Source organism: Podarcis erhardii, assembly GCF_964252035.2.
Source record: "Podarcis erhardii genome assembly, chromosome: 1".
NCBI classification, from domain to species: domain Eukaryota; kingdom Metazoa; phylum Chordata; class Lepidosauria; order Squamata; family Lacertidae; genus Podarcis; species Podarcis erhardii.
Genome location: NC_138497.1, coordinates 121997966 through 122020447, shown reverse-complemented (window position 1 = coordinate 122020447; position 22482 = coordinate 121997966). Strand labels below are relative to the sequence as shown.

The 22482-nt window shown below is 43.7% G+C and overlaps 1 protein-coding gene across 2 annotated transcripts in view; it reads right to left on the bottom strand.

The window, feature by feature from the left end:
* Positions 1 to 11354: 11354 nt before the first annotated feature.
* Positions 11355 to 22482, bottom strand: part of COL3A1 (collagen type III alpha 1 chain) — a 96985-nt gene continuing 85857 nt past the window's right edge. For both annotated transcript variants that reach the window (XM_081856230.1, XM_081856231.1), the window contains 10 exons: positions 22324 to 22377; positions 21852 to 21959; positions 20230 to 20283; positions 19360 to 19467; positions 17242 to 17295; positions 17004 to 17111; positions 15234 to 15507; positions 14264 to 14451; positions 13199 to 13441; positions 11355 to 12539 (listed from right to left, as the gene is read on the bottom strand). In XM_081856230.1, coding sequence (XP_081712356.1) covers positions 12393 to 12539; positions 13199 to 13441; positions 14264 to 14451; positions 15234 to 15507; positions 17004 to 17111; positions 17242 to 17295; positions 19360 to 19467; positions 20230 to 20283; positions 21852 to 21959; positions 22324 to 22377 — 1338 coding nt within the window. In that variant the 3' untranslated portion in view covers positions 11355 to 12392. The remainder of the gene's footprint in view (positions 12540 to 13198; positions 13442 to 14263; positions 14452 to 15233; positions 15508 to 17003; positions 17112 to 17241; positions 17296 to 19359; positions 19468 to 20229; positions 20284 to 21851; positions 21960 to 22323; positions 22378 to 22482) is intronic.

The window sequence follows — 22482 nt, the reverse complement described above, 5'->3', positions numbered from 1 at the left end:
GTTGCGGTGCTCATCTCGCTTTGAGGCCGAGGGAGCCAGCATTTGTCCACAGACAACTTTCTGGGTCGTGGCCAGCATGACTAAACTGTTTCTGGTGCAACAGAACGCCATGATGGAAACCAGAGTGCACAGAAATGCCATTTACCTTCCTGCCACAGCGGTATCTATTTATTGACTTGCACTGGTGGGCTTTCGAACTGAAGGTTGGCAGGAGCTGGGACTGAGCAATGGGAGCTCACCCTGTCATGGGGATTCAAACTGCTGACCTCATATGCAAGCCCAAGAGGCTCAGTGGTTTAGACCAAAGCGCAACCCTTTGCCGTCTAAGAGGAGCAAAGTGGTAAATCAACTGTCACATCCAAAGCCCACAGTATTATCTTTTTTATAGTGTTTTGCTATACTGGTTCCAGACTGGCATAGATAAGGCCCCATCAGGAAAGCACCAAAAGAGGCACATGACATCTCCACAGTTTTAAAATGCTGACTTGGGCTCTAACACTAATGATACCTCAATCTAACTGTGCTTTCTAAACTTTGGTACCCAGTGTAACAAGATTGAGGTGGCGGCAGAGAGAGTACTTTTTTCTGTTTTGCAGAATCCAATGACTTGATTAAGACGGTTGTGCTGCAGCAATGGATCCTTTTGATGTGTGGAGTGGGGTACTTTCAAATGAGGGAGTCCCAATTATAAAAAAGCAGCCCCTTCTGAACTCTAGTGCAGTTGTGCTGAATGTGCCTAGTGAAGGGAAAGAGAAAATCTTTCTAGACAGAGGATGGGCATAATGCAAGTTCCATGTTCTGGCTTCCTGTTGTATTGCAAGTAACTTGCCTCACCCTGTTCTGGAAATCACAAAGAACAGGCAAGCCACTATAGTAAACTCTGCAGTACAATGGAGATGAAAAGTCATAGAATCATAGAGTTGGAAGAGACCACAAGGGCCATCGAGTCCAACCCCCTGCCAAGCAGGAAACACCATCAGAGCACTCCTGACATATGATTGTCAAGCCTCTGCTTAAAGACCTCCAAAGAAGGAGACTCCACCACACTCCTTGGCAGCAAATTCCACTGTCGAACAGCTCTTACTGTCAGGAAGTTCTTCCTAATGTTTAGGTGGAATCTTCTTTCTTGTAGTTTGGAACCATTGCTCCGTGTCCACTTCTCTGGAGCAGCAGAAAACAACCTTTCTCCCTCCTCTATGTGACATCCTTTTATATATTTGAACATGGCTATCATATCACCCCTTAACCTCCTCTTCTCCAGGCTAAACATGCCCAGCTCCCTTAGCTGTTCCTCATAAGGCATCGTTTCCAGGCCTTTGACCATTTTGGTTGCCCTCCTCTGGACACGTTCCAGTTTGTCCGTGTCCTTCTTGAACTGTGGTGCCCAGAACTGGATACAGTACTCCAGGTGAGGTCTGACCAGAGCATCTTGTCCAGTGTTTGTGGTTTCACGCTGAGCCCACTCTCAAGTGAAAGATCATGCCTTGAGCATCCAAAGATGTCTTTCCATGGAGAAGAACCTGGAAAGGAGTATGTATGCAAGACAAGACATGCCTGTGTGAAAGGAGAATTCTGCAACATTTCAGCAGAGGCGCTACCTTGGACCAAAGATGGAGAGGCCAGTGGTGGATGCCTGAGACGTCTCTCACACACAACCTGTGTCATGTGCATGTTGTCAGGAGGAGGCAAGTCATTGAGAGGAGGTCTTGCCCAGCACTGTGCAGCTTCAATGGCCATTGCTCCTCCTCTTTTGTGCTCAGGAGGAGCCTGCCTTTGATGCTGTGTTGCGCTCAGCTTGGCGGTTCGGTCTCCTCCACCTCCTAAAGCTGGTGCTCCTGGGTCTCAGGTGCAATTCATGGCATGTGCAAGGAAGTGCTCCATTTTGAAACCCTTGAAAGCTACTGCTAGTCAGTTTATATGAAACTGAGCTAGACAGACCAATGGAATGATTTGTTTTTCACATGATCACAGTTGTTGGCCCCGTTGTATTGGGCCTACTAGCACAGGCCTCCACCCTTTCACGAGAGAGTGCCTAACTTGAAGAAACATTGTGAGAAGATTTATATGGAGTTCTAGCCTTTCTACCAACTTTCTCTTTGGGGATGGGAGCCCTCATTTATGTCAGAGATTGTGCTGAGGAGGAATGCACTGAGGAGGAATGGTAGGAGCCTCCCCCTCCCCCTGGTTCTGACCAGGATCCTGAATCTTCCCAGGAGCAGAAGAACAGTATAGATTTGGAATAGTGGTTTGCAGAGGGACATAGTTCAGAAGGCAGAAGCTGGGAAATACTGGATGGGGAACAGCTAGGAGAAGATGTGCTGCGGGAGAGAGAGTTAACAGATTCACTGTCTCTGTAAAACATTCACCCGCTCAGCCCAAGGTCAAGAAGAGCTGATAAGGTGGCAGCACCAAAAGCACAGTGGTTACGAGATCAGGTTACAAAACATGGTAGTGACGTGGGTGACTAGGGAGGAAGTGGGTGGAACCCTTAATTGGGAGCTCCGCAATTCCCAGGACAGGAATCCTTTGTTCTCTTGCTGTGCTCATTAAAGATTTCTAACTGGTAAGAAGACTCCTTTCCTTTGTTCTGCTTTGTTGTTGTTGTTTAGTCGTTTAGTTGTGTCCGCCTCTTCGTGACCCCATAGACCAGAGCACGCCAGGCACTCCTGTCTTCCACTGCCTCCTGCAGTTTGGTCAGACTCATGCTGGTAGCTGCGAAAACACTGTCCAACCATCTCGTCCTGTGTTGTCACCTTCTCCTTGTGCCCTCCATCTTTCCCAACATCAGGGTCTTTTCCAGGGAGTCTTCTCTTCTCATGAGGTGGCCAAAGTATTGGAGCCTCATCTTCAGGATCTGTCCTTCCAGTGAGCACTCAGGGCTGATTTCCTTCAGAATGGATAGGTTTGATCTTCTTGCAGTCCATGGGACTCTCAAGAGTCCCCTCCAGCAGCATAATTCAAAAGCATCCATTCTTCAGCGATCAGCCTTCTTTATGGTCCAGCTCTCACTTCCATACATCACTACTGGGAAAACCATAGCTTTAACTACCTTGTTGGCAAGGTGATGTCTCTACTTTTTAAGATGCTGTCTAGGTTTGTCATTGCTTTTCTCCCAAGAAGCAGGCGTCTTTTAATTTTGTGACTGCTGTTCTACTGCCAGAGGGGGGGAGGAAGCTGATTCCCCGAAGCCTGACAATTTATGTCTTTTGCTATGGACCCTCTGAAACTCTTCCTAATAACCAGGAGTTCTCTCTCTAGTTACAACTCACCTAGCAAACATGGCCAGTAGTCAGGGATGATGGAAGCTATAGTCCAGCAGCACCTAAAAGGACAAAGGTTAACTGCCTCTGCTTTAGGGTGTGAACATGCCAGGGGCAGCACGTTACTTTGCACTGCTTGAGGTGAAACGAGGAGTGTTGCCCTACCCTGCCATTGCCACATGTCCTGCTACCACTACCCGCTTTGCTGCCACCGAGCCCCCTGCTGCATCTACCGCTGGTGGAGGAGCACCACTGCCATTGGTGCCAATTTCAGGTGAACTCTCACCCAGCATGGACACGGACCTGCCCAAAATCAATGTCGATGGTGGCGCCTCTTCTCCATCACTGGGGGGGGGGGTGATAGGGCAGTGGAGAGCCCATGAGAGTGCTACCTGGGAGGCTTCTGCTGCCCAAGGCAGATACCTGACCCTGCCTAATGCTGGAGCATGTGTGAATATGTCAGTGTAGATTCTTGGGAGAAAGGGGAGTTGGCTGTGGAAACAATATAAACGGATGCCTTCCCAAGTGCCCATGTGTAGCAGCATCCGTCCAAGCACTGCAGAAGAATATTGATAAAAGAATTGTTTTCATTCTCCCAAGAAACTCCTCTTCACTGCAAAAGGTATGTTGCATTGATAGGCTACGTTAAAAAAGTTTCATAAAGTGTTGATGGATTTGTGGGATTATGAGAAATCTTTGCCTGAGTTGAAGATGAGAACTGTGTGGAAGAATTTGCGACCAGAAAGAGGAGTAGACACAAGAAGACTGGAAGAAATTTAAAGAATATTTAGCTAAATATTGTAATATGAGATAATTAGAATGTACTTGGAGTAACAATTAGGTTTGAGATTAGAATAAGAATATGTAGTAGTAAGCACTAAGGATTAGAATACTAATGAAGGAGAAGAGGTTAGTATATGAAAGGAGTTAATAGAAGAAGAGTTTGGATTTGATATCCCACTTTATCACTACCTGAAGGAGTCTCAAAGCGGCTAACATTCTCCTTTCCATTCCTCCCCCACAACAAACACTCTGTGAGATGAGTGGGGCTGAGAGACTTCAGAGAAGTGTGGCTGGCCCAAGGTCACCCAGCAGCTGCATGTGGAGGAGCGGAGACACAAACCCGGTTCCCCAGATAACGAGTCTATTGCACCTAGCCACTACACCACACTGGCTCTCCAGAATCTTCTAATATTATTAGAAATATGAATTTGAAGAACTGTTACATAAGTGATATAATGAAATTCAGTTAGAAGGGATTAGAGGAAGTCAGTTAACAGTGTTATAGAAATTAGGTATCTGAAGAAGCAATTGTTTTTTGTGTTTAGTTTTTTGTATTGAAATGTGTTTTTTATTTGTTGTGTGTTTTGTAATGTTATTTTTGTTACTTACTTACTTTATCAAACCTTTATTAGGCATTATGGAAATAAAACCTTAAAAGAGAAAATAACATATAAAAGCCTTGAAATATATATAAAAAGGCAGCAGTTTGCTAAATGCATATATATATATACATATAGAGTCAGTGGTTTTCCTTGTTAACCTGCTCCTTGGAGGACTGCTACCAAAAACTCGGCTACCCCCGCCGTTACCCTTTGGTCAACGTCGGATAGGTAGAATCCCAGACATTCACCTTGCTGCGGTTCCAGACCACCCGAAAGAGGGGACAGCACGCGTTGACGGAGCGTACTGTACAATGGGCAATGAAGGAGAATATGCTCTACAGTGTCCGGGACATTCATAGAGCATCTGCAGAGTCTCTTGTTTCTAGGAATGTTTTGATATCTTCCCCTGACAAATGCTGAGGGAAAAACATTCAAACGGGCCAGCATAAAAGCCCTACGTTGGGCTGGGATTATTAGTTTAGTGACGTAATTGGCTCTGCTATCTAAGATATTTAATTCATAGAATATGGGGGAGCAAATTTTGTTTACTGCTGCCATAATATTTTGTCTCTCGACATCCTTTAGTCTAGTTAGGATATTATGGGAAATATATTGCTCATTAGAATTGTACAGTGGCTCCAGCTCGATGCCTAAAGATTCAATCTTTTTTTCGAGGTGCTGATACCATCTTGATTTATAGGAGTCTTTGAGCAAATCAGCGAGCAGACTTGATGGAGGGCAGCGAAAGTGGCAGCGTAACCAATACTTTATTGAGGTGGACCATGCCCAATATTCCATTGTGTGTATGCCTATTTCTGCACACATTGTTTCATATTTGATCGTAGCTGGGAGTCCAAGAATACGTCTCAGAAAGCTAGAGTGAATCTTTTTTAAATCATTGTTATATGCTTGGACCCATAGCGGGATTCCATAAAATATCTGGGATTGCACTTTTGTTTGAAATATCTGATTTGCCGCAGGAATAAATTGATTACCTTTCTGATAATGAAAACGGGCAACTGCTGATGAGATGCACTTTGCCTGTTTTATGGCATTTGTGCGATGGGTTGCCCACCCTAAATTGCTCTGGAATAAGATTCCCAGATACCTATAGATTTTCACTTGTTGGATTTCTTGCCCTCTTATTTTCCATTTCTCTAATTTCCAACCATTCGAGAAGACCAAAATTTTTGTCTTCTCATAGTTTATAGAGAGTTTGTTACATTCGCAATAGAGGATCAGTGAAGATATAAGACGTTTCAGACCCAAGCTCGTTAAGGATAGTAGGACAGCATCGTCTGCATATAGTAAGAGAGGAACTGGTTTCTGATTAAGTTTAGGGGCATGTGATTCTATTTTTTGAAGGTAATCTGGCAAGTCTGATAAAAATAAATTAAATAGAAAGGGGGCAAGAATACACCCTTGTTTTACCCCTTTCGAGATTGGGATGTCTGATGAAAGGTGACCTTTGATGTTAAGTTTGACTTGACAGGTATTGGAAGAGTGTAGATTTTGCATTAGAATCAATAGGCGCTGATCAATTTTTAATTCTGCGAGTTTCCTCCACAACTTTGGGCGGTCAATTGAGTCGAATGCACCACGAAAATCTACAAAAGCAGCGTATATCTTAGATTGCCTTTGGGATCTGTATTTTTCAACCAGATGCATAAGTATAAGACAGTGGTCTAGTGTGGAGCAACCTTTGGAGAAACCTATTTGTTCTTTCCCTGGTAAATTTAGATTTTTCATCCAGGTAAGGAGTTTAGATAAGAGGTGCTTAGCGTAGATTTTCCCTATCACTGATAGAAGGCTTATCGGTCTATAATTCCTTGGTTCTTTTGGGTCGCCATTTTTAAAGATTGGAATAATTATTGATCTTAGCCATGTCTCAGGTATGATCCCATATTTATCTATAAGCGTAAACAGTTGGGCTAAGGGTTCTGCCCACCAATCTATATAGGTCTTAAATAATTCTATTGGTAGACCGTCTGGCCCAGGAGATTTCCCCGATTTGAAATTTTTAACTATCTCTCTAATTTCCTCTTCCTCTACCCTTGGCCACTCCTGGAGTTTAATAATTTTATTTTTAGTGGTTTCATTTCCTTTAAGTTCACTGTGTAGATTGTTAAATACAGATGTAAAGTATTGGGACCATTTGGATTCTGCAATTGGTGGTAGAGTTAGTTGATTTTCGGCTTTCAATCCTCCATACACTAGGTTCCAGAACGCTTTGTTGTTTTTACTCTGAATTGAGTCAAATAATTGTAGCCATTTTTGGGTTGCGTATTTCTGTTTCTTTTCAGCCAGAATGTAATGATATTTTCTTTTTTCATCAAGATAAGAGGGCTCTAGTTTGGTGCGATTATTTTTAAATGTTTGGCGCAGTTTTCTTTTTAGCTGGAAACATTCATCATCAAACCAAGGGCTAGCGGTATGTTTAAGTACCCAAACTTTAGGTGGAGTACTAAGCTCTACAAACATTTGGAAGATTTCATTATAAATTTTCGGAATATCACTGTAGAAATTAGTGATCTTTAAGTTGGATAATACTTGTTTTCTCAGGTTGGATGTAAGTTTTTGCCCCACTGCTACACTCATTTCCTGGGACCATTTTAATTGGGTCATTTGTTTGTATTGAGAAGGTTCTATGGTATTGTACTTAGTTATTTTGGTTTCGTCCTTTAAGTTAATAGACAACGATAATGGCTGATGGTCGCTTTCAGTGCGCGTTCCAATTTTGAAGTCCATGATCGAATTTATAATATTATAAGGGACAAGAATATAGTCGATGACACTACATCCTCGGGGGGAGAAGTATGTAAACTCCCCGCTTCTATCGCCTTTTGTTGAATCATTCACAATCTGCAAATTAAAGTTGTTACATAATTCAAGTAGGCGTAAGCCTTCGTTGTTAACAACCCTGTCTCTGGAGAATCGTCCTATTTTCAGGGCATGTGCGATATCATTATCAGTATTCCAATTTAGTTTGCTACATAGTTGTTCATTGTTGGTTCCTACTCTGGCATTAAAATCACCTGCTATTATCAGTGAGGCATTTGGGTATTTATCGGTCAAATTTTCTATATAAGAGGTTAGTTGTGACCAGTTTTCACTGCTGCTGTTGTTTTTAGTTGGGGGGATATAGACATTTACAAGTAGCAAGGGATCTTTGTTTTGGGTTAAAAGTAGAGCTTGTGCAAGTGGTAAGCATTCTTCTAGTTGCTTGATTTCAAACCCTAAGTTGTCTTTGATCATACAACAGAACCCTGCTTTCGGCCGGCCTTTCGTGTTTGTTTTCAATGCGGGTTTCGTATAGGAGGTGAATCCATTGATTTTGATATCTCTAGTTGACCATGTTTCTTGTAGAAGTATTAATTCAAAATCTTTAAAGAAGTTCATTAGGTCTGGGTCTCCGCCTTTGTTTCCCCACCCTGCGATATTCCAGGACAGCAAGCGTAGGGTCCGTTTTTGAGTTGGTGGCTGGTTGACAGCATTTAGTCATTCTAGTTCTAAATGCAGGAAATAAATTAAAAAAAAAATGGAAAAAAGAGAGAACTGTGTGGTATCTCAGGCCAGGCCTGTTGGCACCTGGTTACATAGTCAGGCACTTGCCTTGTTGACGGACCAGTAGCACTTGCATGCTCCTACTCCAGCTTCTCTGTTCATGGTGTGTCACGTGAGTGAAATGAATAAAAACCCAGCAATAAAAGATAATGGGAGAGGGTTCACCTCAGCAAAATATCTGCCAAAATTACAAATACTTAAATACAGACGGTTGTTTACCCTCGCTAGATTCAACGTGCTGCCACCTGCCTTATGGCAGGGCAGATTCGAGGGTAAATCATACGCGGAACAAGTCTGCCCCTGTGGCTTGATGGAGGTAGAAACTGTCTCTCATACCTTGTTACGCTGTGGTTTCTACGGGGATATACACTCTGCATTTATCATCCCTGCTATGCAAAAATCTCCAAATGGATCCAAACTCCAATGTCTAAAATCCCTGGTAGAGGACAGGGATCCAGAGTTCACGCTAAGGGTGGCCAAATTCTGCACAACTACCGTAAAACCTAGGGAACAAGCTGTGCTACCGTAATGACTAAGGCCTTAAGTGACAATTTTAGGTTATATTTTAGTGCTTAAGATTTAACTTATATATTTTTAACTGCTGCTATATCTGTATTGGCCCTGTTATACCCAACTGCAAATTCAAATGTATCCCTATTGTGTTTTATGACTTCCGTGATATTGTATGTGAGCTGGAACCGGTCTGTGACCGAAATTAATAAATTCTGTTCTGCCGCCACTTCTGGTTCCTTGGCTGGTGGAGGCAACACCTCGCCTCCTCCACACCCAGCACACCTCTCACTCCACCAGCAGCAGACTTTGATAGAGGGAAGGGGCAGGAGGACAAATGAGAGAATCTGTAGCTTGCCTGTTGTCCATGGCATGGAGGCAGGGTCATGATGACACAGCATAGACCACACAAAACTGATGCCTGCCCTGTCTCGGGAAGTGGCGGTGTTATGAATGCATGTCCTCCAACATTTCTGTTGCTGCGGCTACCACCCAGGAGGACTCCCCTGCTCAGCACCTGAGGGCCCGAGTCTGGCCACTCAACACCTGGCCTAGGGCAGGGCCTGATGGGCTCTATAAAGGACTGCTACTGTCGCTGCCGCTGCCACTGCCGCTGCTGGGTAGAGAGGGCTCCTTTTTGTTTTGTTTTTTGTTTAAATTGCTGTTATTTTTTACCTATGTCATTTTAAACTGTGATATTAATGCTGTATTCTTAGTTTTAGATTTTGATTTACGTGGAAATTGTTTCCCATTTGGTTGTGTATTTTTTATGTGGTTTATTTATTGTTTATGACTTTTGTAATTATGTAAATCTTGTTATGCTGTAAGCCGCCTTGAGCATTGCTTTTTAACTGTGGAAAGGCGGCATGCAAATAAAAAAATGATGATGATTTCTCAGATGAAAATAGGGACACTTATCACTCCCCCCCCAACTGCTTTCAACCATCCTAAGGAAACCCCTTAATATATATTATATTATATTATATTATATTATATTATATTATATTATATTATATTATATTATATTGTGTTGTGTGTGTTGTATTATTTTTTCTTTGGTAGATTTATAAAAAGAAAACCACACACCAGTAAATAACTGCAGGATTAGACGTGGATGCACAAAGCATTTTTTAAAAAATAGAAATTAAGATATGGAACAACAGCCACGTGGATGCTATTGGCCCAGAGTTGGAAAGATGTCAAAGTCCCTAGCAGAGAAGAGTGGCAAGCCATGACTATGCCGAGATGGGAAAGCTGATGGGAAACCTCATAAACCAAGAGGATACAAACTTCATAAAAGAATGGGAAAAAATTGTAAGTTATTTAGGAGACCACTGTAAGCAGATGGAAACAAGAGCAGGATTTTGACTCCCTTGTAGTGTAAAAAGCATTATGGACAATATGGTTTGATATATAAAAAAAAATGGAGTACGGACCAATATGCAGTTGTAGATGTTCAAAATAAGACTCCATGGATGGGATGGAGGGAAGTCTTGGGATCCAGTATGACTTTATTGATGTGTGTTTATTTGTACTCTTTATTAGTAAAATGAATAAAATGCATTGAAAAAAGAAATTGAAAAGAAATTAAGACTCCTTGTGCTCTGCTTCCCCTTTCTTCCCTCCAAGGCTGGCCCTGCCCTCTGCCTACCTCTTGGAGCTGGCATGTCATACAAGGCTGGATCTTGGTGGTTGTTGCCTCCCCTCCTCCTTGCTCACTCTCCAGCAGCCACTATGAGCTGCCCAAGGAAGGAGGCCATCGGTGGAGGCCATGGAGAGGCCACGGGATGCTCCCTCGCAGTCGCAGCCTGTGCTGGCTATCACTGATGGAAGTTGGAGCTCAATACATTTGGAGTGTATCAGGTTGGGAAAGGCTGATTTAGGTAGTGTAGCACCTGCCTCAACACAAAATATATTCCTTTGAAAGGAAATTGTGCCAACTGGCAGCTGAATGTTTTTAAGCCTGCAAGAATTATGTTCTTTTTCAAGAACAACGATAACGCTTCCCTTCAAATCCCTCCCCTTTGGCCGTTATCTGCTCCCATCTATAGCCAAATGATATCTAAATACCAGGGCTGTCTCAAGCATATGCGGCGTCAGGGTGCAAAGATCCGCTCAACACCCCTTCCAGTTGCCTAGTCCCAGGCATGCAGGTGGGCGGAGGCAGCCGGCCGCCTCAGTGTCTCGCTGGCTTGGTCGCTCCTGAACTCACGGCACAGAGCCTTCCCTCCCGCAGCAGCAGAGCCCACTGTGGAACTCTGATCTATGGGCAGGCTCTTCCCCGGACTCAACTCTCGGGCCCTGGACTCTCAGCCTGGCGCCCCTGAGAGCCTGGTGCCCGGGTGCCCTGCACCCCTAGCGCCTATGGGTAAGACGGCCCTGCTAAATACATGAAGCTGCATTTGCTCCCTTTCCGCCCCCACTATTCTCCCTCTGCTCCACCCCACTCCTCAGTTGAAATGTAGATTGTAAAATTCCTTTTTGGAGATCTTGCCTAGTTTGCTGTGCTCCTCTGTAAAATGCCATTGACCTGGAGAGTACTGAAGAAATAAATGATCGTTATGCTAAATTCATTGTTGATGAAACCTACAGAAAGAGATTTATCTAGCAAAACACATAAACGGCAACGCTAGAGTTTTATTACAATATTTTATTATGTGTCTCTGTAAGGAAAAGACCAACAACCATATAAAAGCTTACAAAGATGGTTAACCTCCAACACTATAAATGTGTTAATGTGACAAAAGAAGCTCACAATTTTGCATCTTTATTGACTTTTACAGAGGGAAGGAAGAAAAGCCCTCAGCAATGGCCTACCGACGATACGACTTTTGATGAGAGACGTTTACAATTGTTGTCAAGCCTTGATGTTTTAACGCAAGCCAATAAACCTGGCTCACAGATTTAGAAGTGGAAAAAAATCACACAACTAGCACCATCACATTAATCTTTTTACACTTCCCTAATTTTAGTGGTCTTGACCAGCAATGACAGGAAAGTATAGGAGCACCCGGTAAAAAAAAAAAAAAAAAATCAAAAAAATCACACAATGCAGTCCAGCAATAAAATTATATTAGACACTAGGGGCATTCACTTCTTCAGATGGACTGTACTCTGTTCATCAATAATCAGTACAGAAACAAAACCACCTGACCAGATGTATTCATTGGTTCCAACATCTTTTGAGTTGGTTTTCTTGGTCTGAATCATCAAACTCATCCCAGTTTCTGTCCATGTTGAGGTAGTTGAAACGGGGAATTCTCTCTAGCTTTATGAACTGCATCTTATATTGGAGGGCAAACTTGGATGCTGGAATCCGTCAGTGCTTGATTGGTGGGCAAGCATTCAATTATAATTACAGTTTTGCTGTACTGAGTGTTGAGGTTGTAATGTAGCACCATGGAGATACTGTTGGAAGGTTTTTTTTTTCCAATTTTGGTGAAAGAAACAGCAGAAGGGATTTTGTTGCATGTCGTGTAAAGAGCAAAATAAGAAAATGGCATTTTTTATGTCAATTTATCTCTTTCCTCCCTCTCTCCAGAATTTTTTTGCAAATAAATAACTGGGATACAGTTGATTTGACTCTTAATAGCTGACAAGGTTAAGACAAGAAGAGCAAAGGTGGGAGTGTGAATTTGTTTGTTGGGGTTCGGAATGAGCATGATTCTCGGGTTTATAAGAAGCAAACCGGGCCAATGTCCACACCAAATTCTTGATTGGGAGCGCCGATGTCGAAGGGTGCGATATCTATCACCGGCAACCGCATTGTCTTGCGTGTTCTGTACTCAAAGACGGTTCGACCCCATTCATCAGTGTGTTTCTGTGAAATGCAAAGCAGAAAGTGCTTTTAAAAAGGTTTGATTAGCGACACTTTGGATTAATATCTATCAGGCTCTTCTATGGTGGAAGTATGAATGACCCATCATGATTCTCCTCCCCAGACTTCTGAGTCATATGTGAGGGATAAAATGCATATTATTATTATTATTAGCAGTAGTATTAATCAGCAGCAAGTAGAATTCAGAGCATACTGCCTTTGATAAAGGAGGTACACAACCATCCTGACTTGTAGCCATTGATAGTCTTGCTATTCCCATTGATAGCCTTATTCATCAGTCCAATCTGAGCTGGGAGTAGCTCACTGGTCACTGGTCACCCAGTGAAGAGGATGAGATGTCTGTACGTAACTATATGTGTGGAAGCTTGAATCAAAGTTTCCACCACCCTGCTAGCAAGCATTGCCCCAAAGTTTTACTTTCCTGTTCCACTTCTCACTCTTGTGATCGGCCCCTCTATAGTCAGCTAGGGAAAATGCTAAAGTTCTTCTGCACTATAAAATCCAGTCAAAAGATATAACTACAAATTTAAGGCTCTTTAAAATGCACAAGATTAGGAGTGAGAATAGGAGGTTTGCAAAACCGAAATTTCACAATGGAACAATGAACTGAATCTCAATTTTGTTTTGCAATGTTTACTTACAGTACAGCCATCTTCCAGGACAGTGTATGTGAACTTGCTGTTTCCTTCCGCCTTGATTTCACTGTCGGTAGAACTCATCATCTTCAGGGCTCTCTTCACATTCCCGCTGGCCTCGTCCATGTAAGCTATACTGTTTTTGCAGTGATAGGTGATATTCTGAGACGCTCGGCTAGAAAGAATTCTGAGGAAGGCCAGCTGAACATCTGCAACTTCTTCTGGAAGATCTGGGTCCCCGTAGCTGAACTGTAGGGCAAACACAAAAGGCTTGTTTGTTGTAGATGGCATAGGCAGTCCGTGCACCAAAACCAAAGCCATGCTGGGCTCTTGCCGTGAGGTTGGAAGAGCTTTCCCCAGTTTTTAAAGACCACCACCACATCACCAGCATTGGAAACAATGGAGAGGAAATAAAAGTGAAGAAAAGATACCAGCTCCAGAGCTGGCAAAGGTTGTTTCCTGATTATTATTATTATTATTATTATTATTGGGGGGGTCTTTCCAATCAATGCCTTCCCCCAGTACATCCCCCTTTTAAATTCAAGCGGATAAATTTGGAAATATATATAGATATCCATGCACGTAACATTATATTTTAAAATATTTTTAAAAATCAGCATTAGCAATGCAAGAAACATCTGATAAAAATGGCAAGGGCCATGGAAGTTGCTATGGTAGTTGGGAGAGAAGACAATTATGTTTTTCATTCAATTAGAAATGGATCCAGAGTTGCTTCTTTCTTGAGAAGCAATTTAATTACACTCTCAAGTCAAGGTTTGCTTGACCAAATATTAATAATATTAATGATAACAACAACAACAATTTATACCCTGTCCATCTGGCTGGGTTTCCCCAGCCACTCTGGGTGGCTCCCAAAAGAATATTAAAAACACGATAAATCATCAAACATTAAAAGCTTCCCTAAACAGGGTTGCCTTCAGATGCCTTCTAAAAGTCATATAGTTGTTTATTTCCTTGATATCTGATGGGAGGGTGTTCCACAGGGCAGAAGGCCCTCGGAGCTGGACATCAGGCTGAACAATAGGGCTGGAGACGCATCGTTCTTCTTACCTGGAAGCCTCCATTCATAGACTCTCCAAACCAAATATGTTTCTTTTCGGGTCCTGGGCTTGTCCACCAGTTCTTCTTTGGAACACTCATAGGATTAGCACTGATGCACGTCTCCCCAGTTTCCATATTGCAGTATACTTTAATGGCGTCCAATTTGCAACCTTGGTTGGGATCAATCCAGTACTCCCCTAAAGTGACAAAGCAAAAGGGCATTCTTTAACCTGGGATTAGATTATTCCTTGTGCTGGATGCCAAAGGCTTCTGCTGCCTTGTGGGGTTACTTTGGGAAGAATACAAACCTAAATGATAATATTACTCTACACTTGTATGTTCTTAACGTTTGCTGAGTCATATTAAGTACTGTTAATCTTTACACTTCCTTCAAAGTCTAATTTAACTGAATAACAGCTACACATTCCCCCGACACATTTCTTCATTATCAGGCACATCAAGCACTTTGGTAATAATAATAATAATAAAATAATAATACCCCGCCAATCTGACTGGGTTGCCCCAGCCACTCTGGGCAGTTTCCGGCATATACAGAAACAGAATAAAACATCAAACATTATAGTTATAGGATCCCAAGCCCTGTTATTTCCACAATTTGCCTGCAATCCAGCCCTGAAACTATTCCAGACTTGGAGCTAATGTAGTTCATTGCCTCCTGTTGTGGCTAAGTGCAGGAATCAGCCACTAGTTGATCCTTCCTTCTCCCCTCTTCATGGAAATATATAATATGATTACATTGAGCATTACATTGTGCAGCTTCATTTGCTGTAATTGATTAAGAAATGCATAGTGTACCAAAGGAGCACCACATTTTATATTACTAGTCTTTACCAGAAAGAGAGGGGAAAAAGATATATGGGGCAGTTCTGTGTCCCTCGCAATGCCCGGTTCTTTTCTTGAGACTGCATATTTCTCACTGACTTCTCTATGACCTGGATCAGAACAGAAATGACCATACCACTCTTAAGTTCAGGATGGCAGAACTTCAGATCTCTGCAATTCCGAGCTGGGTTCTTTCGTGAGCCATCGGGGCTAACGATGTTTTCGATTTGGTTGTTGATTGACTTCAGCGAAGTTAAAATATCGCTCATGGCTATTTTGTCCTCATCTGGCTGGTCTCTGTAGTAGGATGGTCCTTTTTCAAGGTTCTCTGGGCCACCACCTCCGCAGCACGGACCAGGAGCTCCAGGTTGACCAGGAGGCCCTGGAGGACCACCATGACCCGCAGGACCCTAGAAAATAAAACAAGCCCCGCCCATAACTCAAAAATGCACCATGTACATTAGTTCACCTGTACACTAAAAAAAAAAAAGGACCAGTCAGTGTTACTGGCACTTCTAGCCTTGTGCTTCAAGACACCAGGCTCATAATCTCCACCGAGGGTTGGACTCAATATTTATCCTTTGGTCAAGCTTATCTTTGATCTGGTCTTGTATGTGGCTATTTCAGTGGCGTGTGGTGAAATTTTAATAGTTGAACAGTTAGGGCCAGCTTGTGAAGGCGACTGGGGGGGTGGGGGTGATGAGTGTCGCACCTCCCTCCCTAAACCAGGCAGAAGCTTCCCAGGCTTTGGGAAGGAGGCACTACGCTTTAATGCTTGAATACTCTTATTTACTGGGAACATTTAGGGGACTAGCCTAGTCCCCCTATTCCACTAACCACATGCCACTGGGCTATTTAGATAGGAAAGGTTTCAGACTAGTCCTCTCCCCAGTGATATTGCAGTCCATAACTGTGCCTTGTTATATAATAATAATAATAATAATAATAATAATAATAATAATAATAATAAGTGGCTACTCTAGGCAGCTTCCAACAGAATATTAAAATACAATACAAAATACAATAACCTATTAAACATTAAAAGCTTCCCTAAACAGGGCTGCCTTCAGATGTCTTCTAAAAGTCTGATAGTTGTTTTTCTCTTTGACATCTAGTGGGAAGGCGTTCCACAGGGCAGGTGCCACTACTGAGAAGGCCCTCTGCCTGGTTCCCTGTAACTTGGCTTCTTGCAGTGAGGGAACCACCAGAAGGCCCTCAGCACTGGACCTCAGTGTCCGGGCAGAACGATGGGGGTGGAGATGCTCCTTCAGGTATACAGGACCGAGGCCGTTTAGGGCTTTAAAGGTCAGCACCAACACTTTGACTTGTGCTCGGAAACGTACTGTCACCCAATAGAAACAGCAGATATAATAATCATTATCTATTTTTATTCTATTCTATTCTATTCTATTCTATTCTATTCTATTCTATTCTATTCTATTCTATTCTATTCATCCTTCTATTTTATCATCATACTGATGAAATACACAAGAACCTCCTGTCACCCGGCTTGAGCTTTATGAGCAACAAATCTGAATAAATCTGAATAGTGAGGCCAGCTGGGTAGACACCTTCACTTTCATTGTAACTAGCTGTGCATGTGGCTAGTTGAGGGGAGGAAGCTGTCTGTTTAGTGCCACCTAATTCCCACACTCAGGATTGGGTACCATAACTGTGGTTCAGGTACAGCTCTCATAAGGAAAATACATTTGCCTGAAATTCAGCATAGTCAGGCTAAACTCTGCAGCTTTTATTTTTACCACTCTTTATTGAGAAGTGCTGTTCAGATCCCTTTGGGCACAAACATGATCTCCCTTCTTGTCAAGTCTTGTGCTAGGCTCCCGGATGGTATGGAGACTAGCTTTCAAGATGATGCTTCTCACTTTTCATCATCTGATTCCCTTACCGGAGCACCAGATTCGCCTCTGCTTCCACGAGGACCTGGAGGCCCAATGGGACCCGGGTAGCCACTTGTACCATCTTTTCCAGGTGGGCCATTTGGACCAGGGGGACCCTAAACAGAAGAAGACGAAGACGAAGACGAAGACGAAGACGAAGACGAAGAAGAAAGTTAGTTCTCTCTCAACTGTCTAGCCATAATTTGAGCATGCATTCCGGCTGGACAGAATCAACAGGTTACTTACTCTTGCACCAGCAGGTCCTGGGCTTCCACTTGGACCTTGGGGACCCAATGCACCCTGTCAAAAAAATAATGATGATGTAGATCTAGTAAAATCCAGTTTTTCCATTCTTTTCTTTACATTGGAACACCTGCATTGTTGCACTCACTACAAGATCTGGCAGTCCATAGAAGATGAATATATACCGTATTTTTTGCTCTATAAGACTCACTTTTTCCCTCCCAAAAAGTAAGGGGAAATGTGTGCGCGTCTTATGGAGCGAATACAGGCTGGGCAGCTATCCCAGAAGCCAGAGCAGCAAGAGGGATCGCTGCGCGGTGATCCCTCTTGCTGTTCTGGCCTCTGAGATTCAGAATATTATTTTTTCTTGTTTTCCTCCTCCAAAAACTAGGTGCGTCTTATGGTCTGGTGCATCTTATAGGGTGAAAAATATGGTGTGTATCTACAGCTATTTGGCATGCAAGTTAACTGGAACATCAAACTCCAACAGTAGAACCTCTCTAGATATCAGATGCATGGCATCAGGTATGGGGCAAGAGAAGGGTGGGGCTTCAAAAGAACAAACTGGGAGCTTAAATTGAAATCCTGATTGTTCATTTGTACAGCAAGGCATGCTCCCCCTGTCCATCCACCTGAGATGGGTGGATTTATGCCTTGCTCCAGGAGGGGAGGGACGCGGGTGGCGCTGTGGGTAAAACCTCAGTGCCTAGGACTTGCCGATGCCATGGTCGGCGGTTCGAATCCCCTTTCGGTCCCAGCTCCTGCCCACCTAGCAGTTCGAAAGCACCCCTAAGTGCTAGTAGATAAATAGGTACCGCTTTCTAGCGGGAAGGTAAACGGCGTTTCCGTGTGCTGCGCTGGTGCTGGCTTGCCAGAGCAGCTTCGTCACGCTGGCCACGTGACCTGGAAGTGTCTCCGGACAGCGCTGGCCCCCGGCCTCTTAAGTGAGATGGGCGCACAACCCTAGAGTTGGACACGACTGGCCCGTACGGGCAGGGGTACCTTTACCGTTACCTTTTACCAGGAGGGGAAAGCAGTTTCCATAGGATAGAGCTTCTCCCTCACAGCACTGCTCTTCAAATCTCTGAAAACTAGAGATTCAAATAGCAGTGCAGGGATGTTTGCAAAAGGGCTTTCCGGCAGCTCTGTGCTTGCACTTTGACGTCCCGAAAATCAGGGCTTCAAAGTGCAGCATCACCTGACACCATCATGGCCTCATGTGAATGACAGGTGGGTGGCCTTGCATAGCTGTCAAATGTGACCCACTGGGGTGGGGAGACAACAAGCTAGCTTGATATCCAGAAAAACATCCCCACCTCTGAGCTATGTCACTGGCCAGGTCAAATATAAATAAAATGGTTCTGTTTTCATTATTACACTTTTGTATGGGACCATAAGCCATGTTAATGTGCACGGTTTAGAAGCTAAATGTTCTCAGAATTAAATACAATTTGAACGCTTCCATTCTAGAATATAGGTGGTCCAGTGGCTTTAAAGGTAGGTAACTCCACGGATCAAAGGAAGTTAGCTGGACTTAAGTCCTATTGAAATCAATGACACTTCAGTTAATTGTGACAAATGTTTTACATGGATTTCAAGGATGCTCAAGTACAACAAACGTCCTCTGGCTTAGAGCCATTGTGCATATGTGGTATCAGAAAACTGAAATGCCATTTTTTAAATTTCTTCGTTGTTTTGAATGTGACCTACCCATTAATGAGTGGTCTATAAATGCCAGTAACAAAACAGTAAGGAGTTTCTCTCATGCATTGCTGCCAAGGATATTGGGATATCCCAAAAGGTTCAACTTTACTCCTACAAAAATGAAATAATTATATGCCCAAGTGATATTGCTAGGCATGTTTCCTCCATGAAACATAACTAAGGCTCAGGACACAGGGTGGTAAATTCCAGAACGCCTGCAAAATCACTCCTGTTTTCCTCTGCCAAAACATTAAATTGTACATCATTTGGTGGATAATCCAGGCACTGTAGGGATCACTTGTGATACTTTTCATTCTTGTCAAAGTTACATATTGTGCTAAACTCTGGGGTCATGAAACAAATCCAGCATCCCCCCCCCCCTTACACAAGGAAGGCAGGAGAGTTCTGCAAACTTACACTTGGACCAGGGGGTCCGGGGTTACCAGGGAATCCTCGGTGGCCCTTCATCCCATTGCTGCCACGTTCACCGGCTTCACCTTTGTCACCACGTGCACCCGCAGGGCCCTTTTAGAAGCATATTGACAAAGAGTTTTCATAAGAGTATACTTGGGTTTAATGAGAACTAGTAAAATAATAATAATAATAATAATAATAATATATTTATACCCCGCCCATCTGGCTGAGTTTCCCCAGCCACTCTGAACAAAACACTAAAATACAATAACCTATTAAACATTAAAAGCCTCCCTAAACAGGGCTGCCTTCAGATGTCTTCTAAAAGTTTGGTAGTTATTTTTGTCTTTGACATCTGGTGGGTGGGCATTCCACAGGGTGGGTGCCACTACCGAGAAGGCCCTCTGCCTGGTTCCCTGTAACTTGGCTTCTCGCAGTGAGGGAACCGCCAGAAGGCCCTTGGTGCTGGACCTTAGTGTGCAGGCTGAATGATGGGGGTGGAAATGCTCCTTCAGGTATACTGGGCCGAGGCCATTTAGGGCTTTAAAGGTCAGCACCAACACTTTGAATTGTGCTCAGAAATGTATTGGGAGCCAGTGTAGGTCTTTCAAGACTGGTGTTATATGGGCTTGGCGGCCGCTCCCAGTCACCAGTCTAGTGGCCGCATTCTGGATTAGTTGTAGTTTCCGGGTCACCTTTAAAGGTAGCCCCACACAGAGCGCATTGCAGTAGTCCAAGCGAGAGATAACTAGAGCATGCACCACTCTGGCGAGACAGTCTGTGGGCAGGTAGGGTCTTAGCCTGCATACCAGATGGAGCTGATAAACAGCTGCCCTGGACACATACATACAAAGTTCTGAAGCAGAGACTTACGGGAGCACCACGGGCACCGGCAGGGCCAGCGGGGCCGACTGGACCAGCAGGTCCCTGTAACAAACAACAACACAGGATTATGTCTATGCCGAGCATCGATTTTCTGGATAAAAACTGGATGTGTCACAAAACAGGGAAAACATTCACGTCTCTACTATTAAGCTCCCAAATATATTAGCAAACATAATGAACAAACATCACTTCAATGACTTCCATTTTTTTAAAAAAACATGTATGCTCAGGGCTTTTTTCAGCCAGAACTAATTGGAACTCAGTTCTGGCACCTCTCAGGTGGGCGCCGTTGCCATTACAGTGGTACCTCGGGTTACAGACGCTTCAGGTTACACACTCCGCTAACCCAGAAATAGTACCTCGGGTTAAGAACTTTGCTTCAGGGTGAGAACAGAAATCGTGCAGTCGCGGCGCAGTGGCAGCAGGAGGCCCCATTAGCTAAAGTGGTGCTTTAGGTTAAGAATAGTTTCAGGTTAAGAACGGACCTCCATACTTAACCTGTACTTAACCTGAGGTACCACTGTATAAGAGAAAAAGGAGGCATTCATGTTGCATTCCAGCGCCTCTTGTTCTAGAAAAATAACACTTTGTAGGCAGCATAGTTTTTCACAGTGCACTCAGGTCATGTTGGTGTATGCCCCTGGATTTAACTTGAAGTGGCTTTTTCATCGGGAAAAATAGCAGTAGGTCATTGAAGAAACCAAATTCAAGTTGTTTCAGTGGAGGAAAATCTGTTCTAGAGCACTAGAGTATGACACATGTTCACATCCCACTGTTTTCAGCATTTCAAAGGAAATGACATTACAAATAACTAAATCATTTTGAAAATTCCTGTTTTGATATGCCTCCCCCCCCCCAATTGCTAGATAGTGGGATCGACTCGAAGCAATTCACCCGAAGAAAATCCACTGAACGGGCAAGCTACTGTATTTTTTGCTCTATAGGACGCACTTTTTCCCCTCCAAAAATGAAGGGGAAATGTGTGTGCATCCTATGGAGCGAATGCAGGCTCCTTGGCTTCAGCGATAGCAACATGAAGCCTCCAAAGCGCAGAGGGAGTGCTCCCTCCATGCTCCGGAGGCTACGCGTTGCTTTCGCTGAAGCCTGGAGAGTGAGAGGGGTCGGTGCACACCGACCCCTCTCGCTCTCCAGGCTTCAGGGATAGCCGCCTGAAGCCTTTTGAGCGTGGAGGGAACTCGCGCTGCACTCCGAAGGCTTCGGGTTCCTTTCACTGAAGCCAAGAGAGCAAGACTCTCCTGGCTTCAGCAGAGAGGGAGAGCTGCGCAGCGCCCCTTCAGCCAAGCGGGAGGAGAAATTGAAGGGGCTCCGTTTCTCCTGCCGCTTCGCTGAAGGGGCGCTGAGCAGAGAGGGGGCGATTTCTCCCCCTTGTTCTCCCCTCTAAAACAAGGTGCATCCTATGGTCGGGTTTGTCCTATAGAGTGAAAAATACGGTGTCTTCCTCGCTGTGGTATTGCTGATGGCTTCCCCGCTTCCTTGTGATGTTAGACAGAGGTGGAAAAAGCATGGCATACTGTTAATACCCTGCTAGTTTACTATCACATAGATGCTATTAAGAAAACATAAGAAGGGAGCACTGTTTTCATACTTACTGGATGTCCTCTCTCTCCTGATTTCCCAGCTGGACCAGTATTACCTGGGGGACCGACATGACCCGGAGCCCCTGGCAAACCAGGAGAACCATTTTCACCACGATCACCCTGAGGAGACAACAAATGGCCAACGTGAGGAATTCATTTAATTTTCTAAATGACCATAAACCCAGTCAAATGCTAGTACGGTGGTACCTTGGTTCCCAAACGGCTTAGTTGACAAACAGATCGGCTCCCGAACGCCGCAAACCTGGAATTAAGTTTTCTGGTTTGCGAACATTTTTCAGAAGCCGAACATCCGTTTTGGCTGTTGGCATTGTTCACACGCCTTGGTTTGTGAACATTTTGGAAGTCGAATGGATTGAGTTCGAGAACCAAGGTGCCACTGTATTGATTAGGACTAGCAGTAGTAACCACAATCACTGGGATCTGATGGTTAAAGTTGGCCGTGATGGTTAAAGTTGCTTCTCACCTTTGGTCCTGAAGACCCATCACGACCTGGTAAACCATCTGATCCAGGGTTACCCTGAGAAATATGGGAGAAAGAAGGCTTTAAATATAAGTATAAAAAGATTGAAGCAAAGGGAAAGACTTAAAAGAAATCCTTTAACATTTAGGAAATATTTAGCTC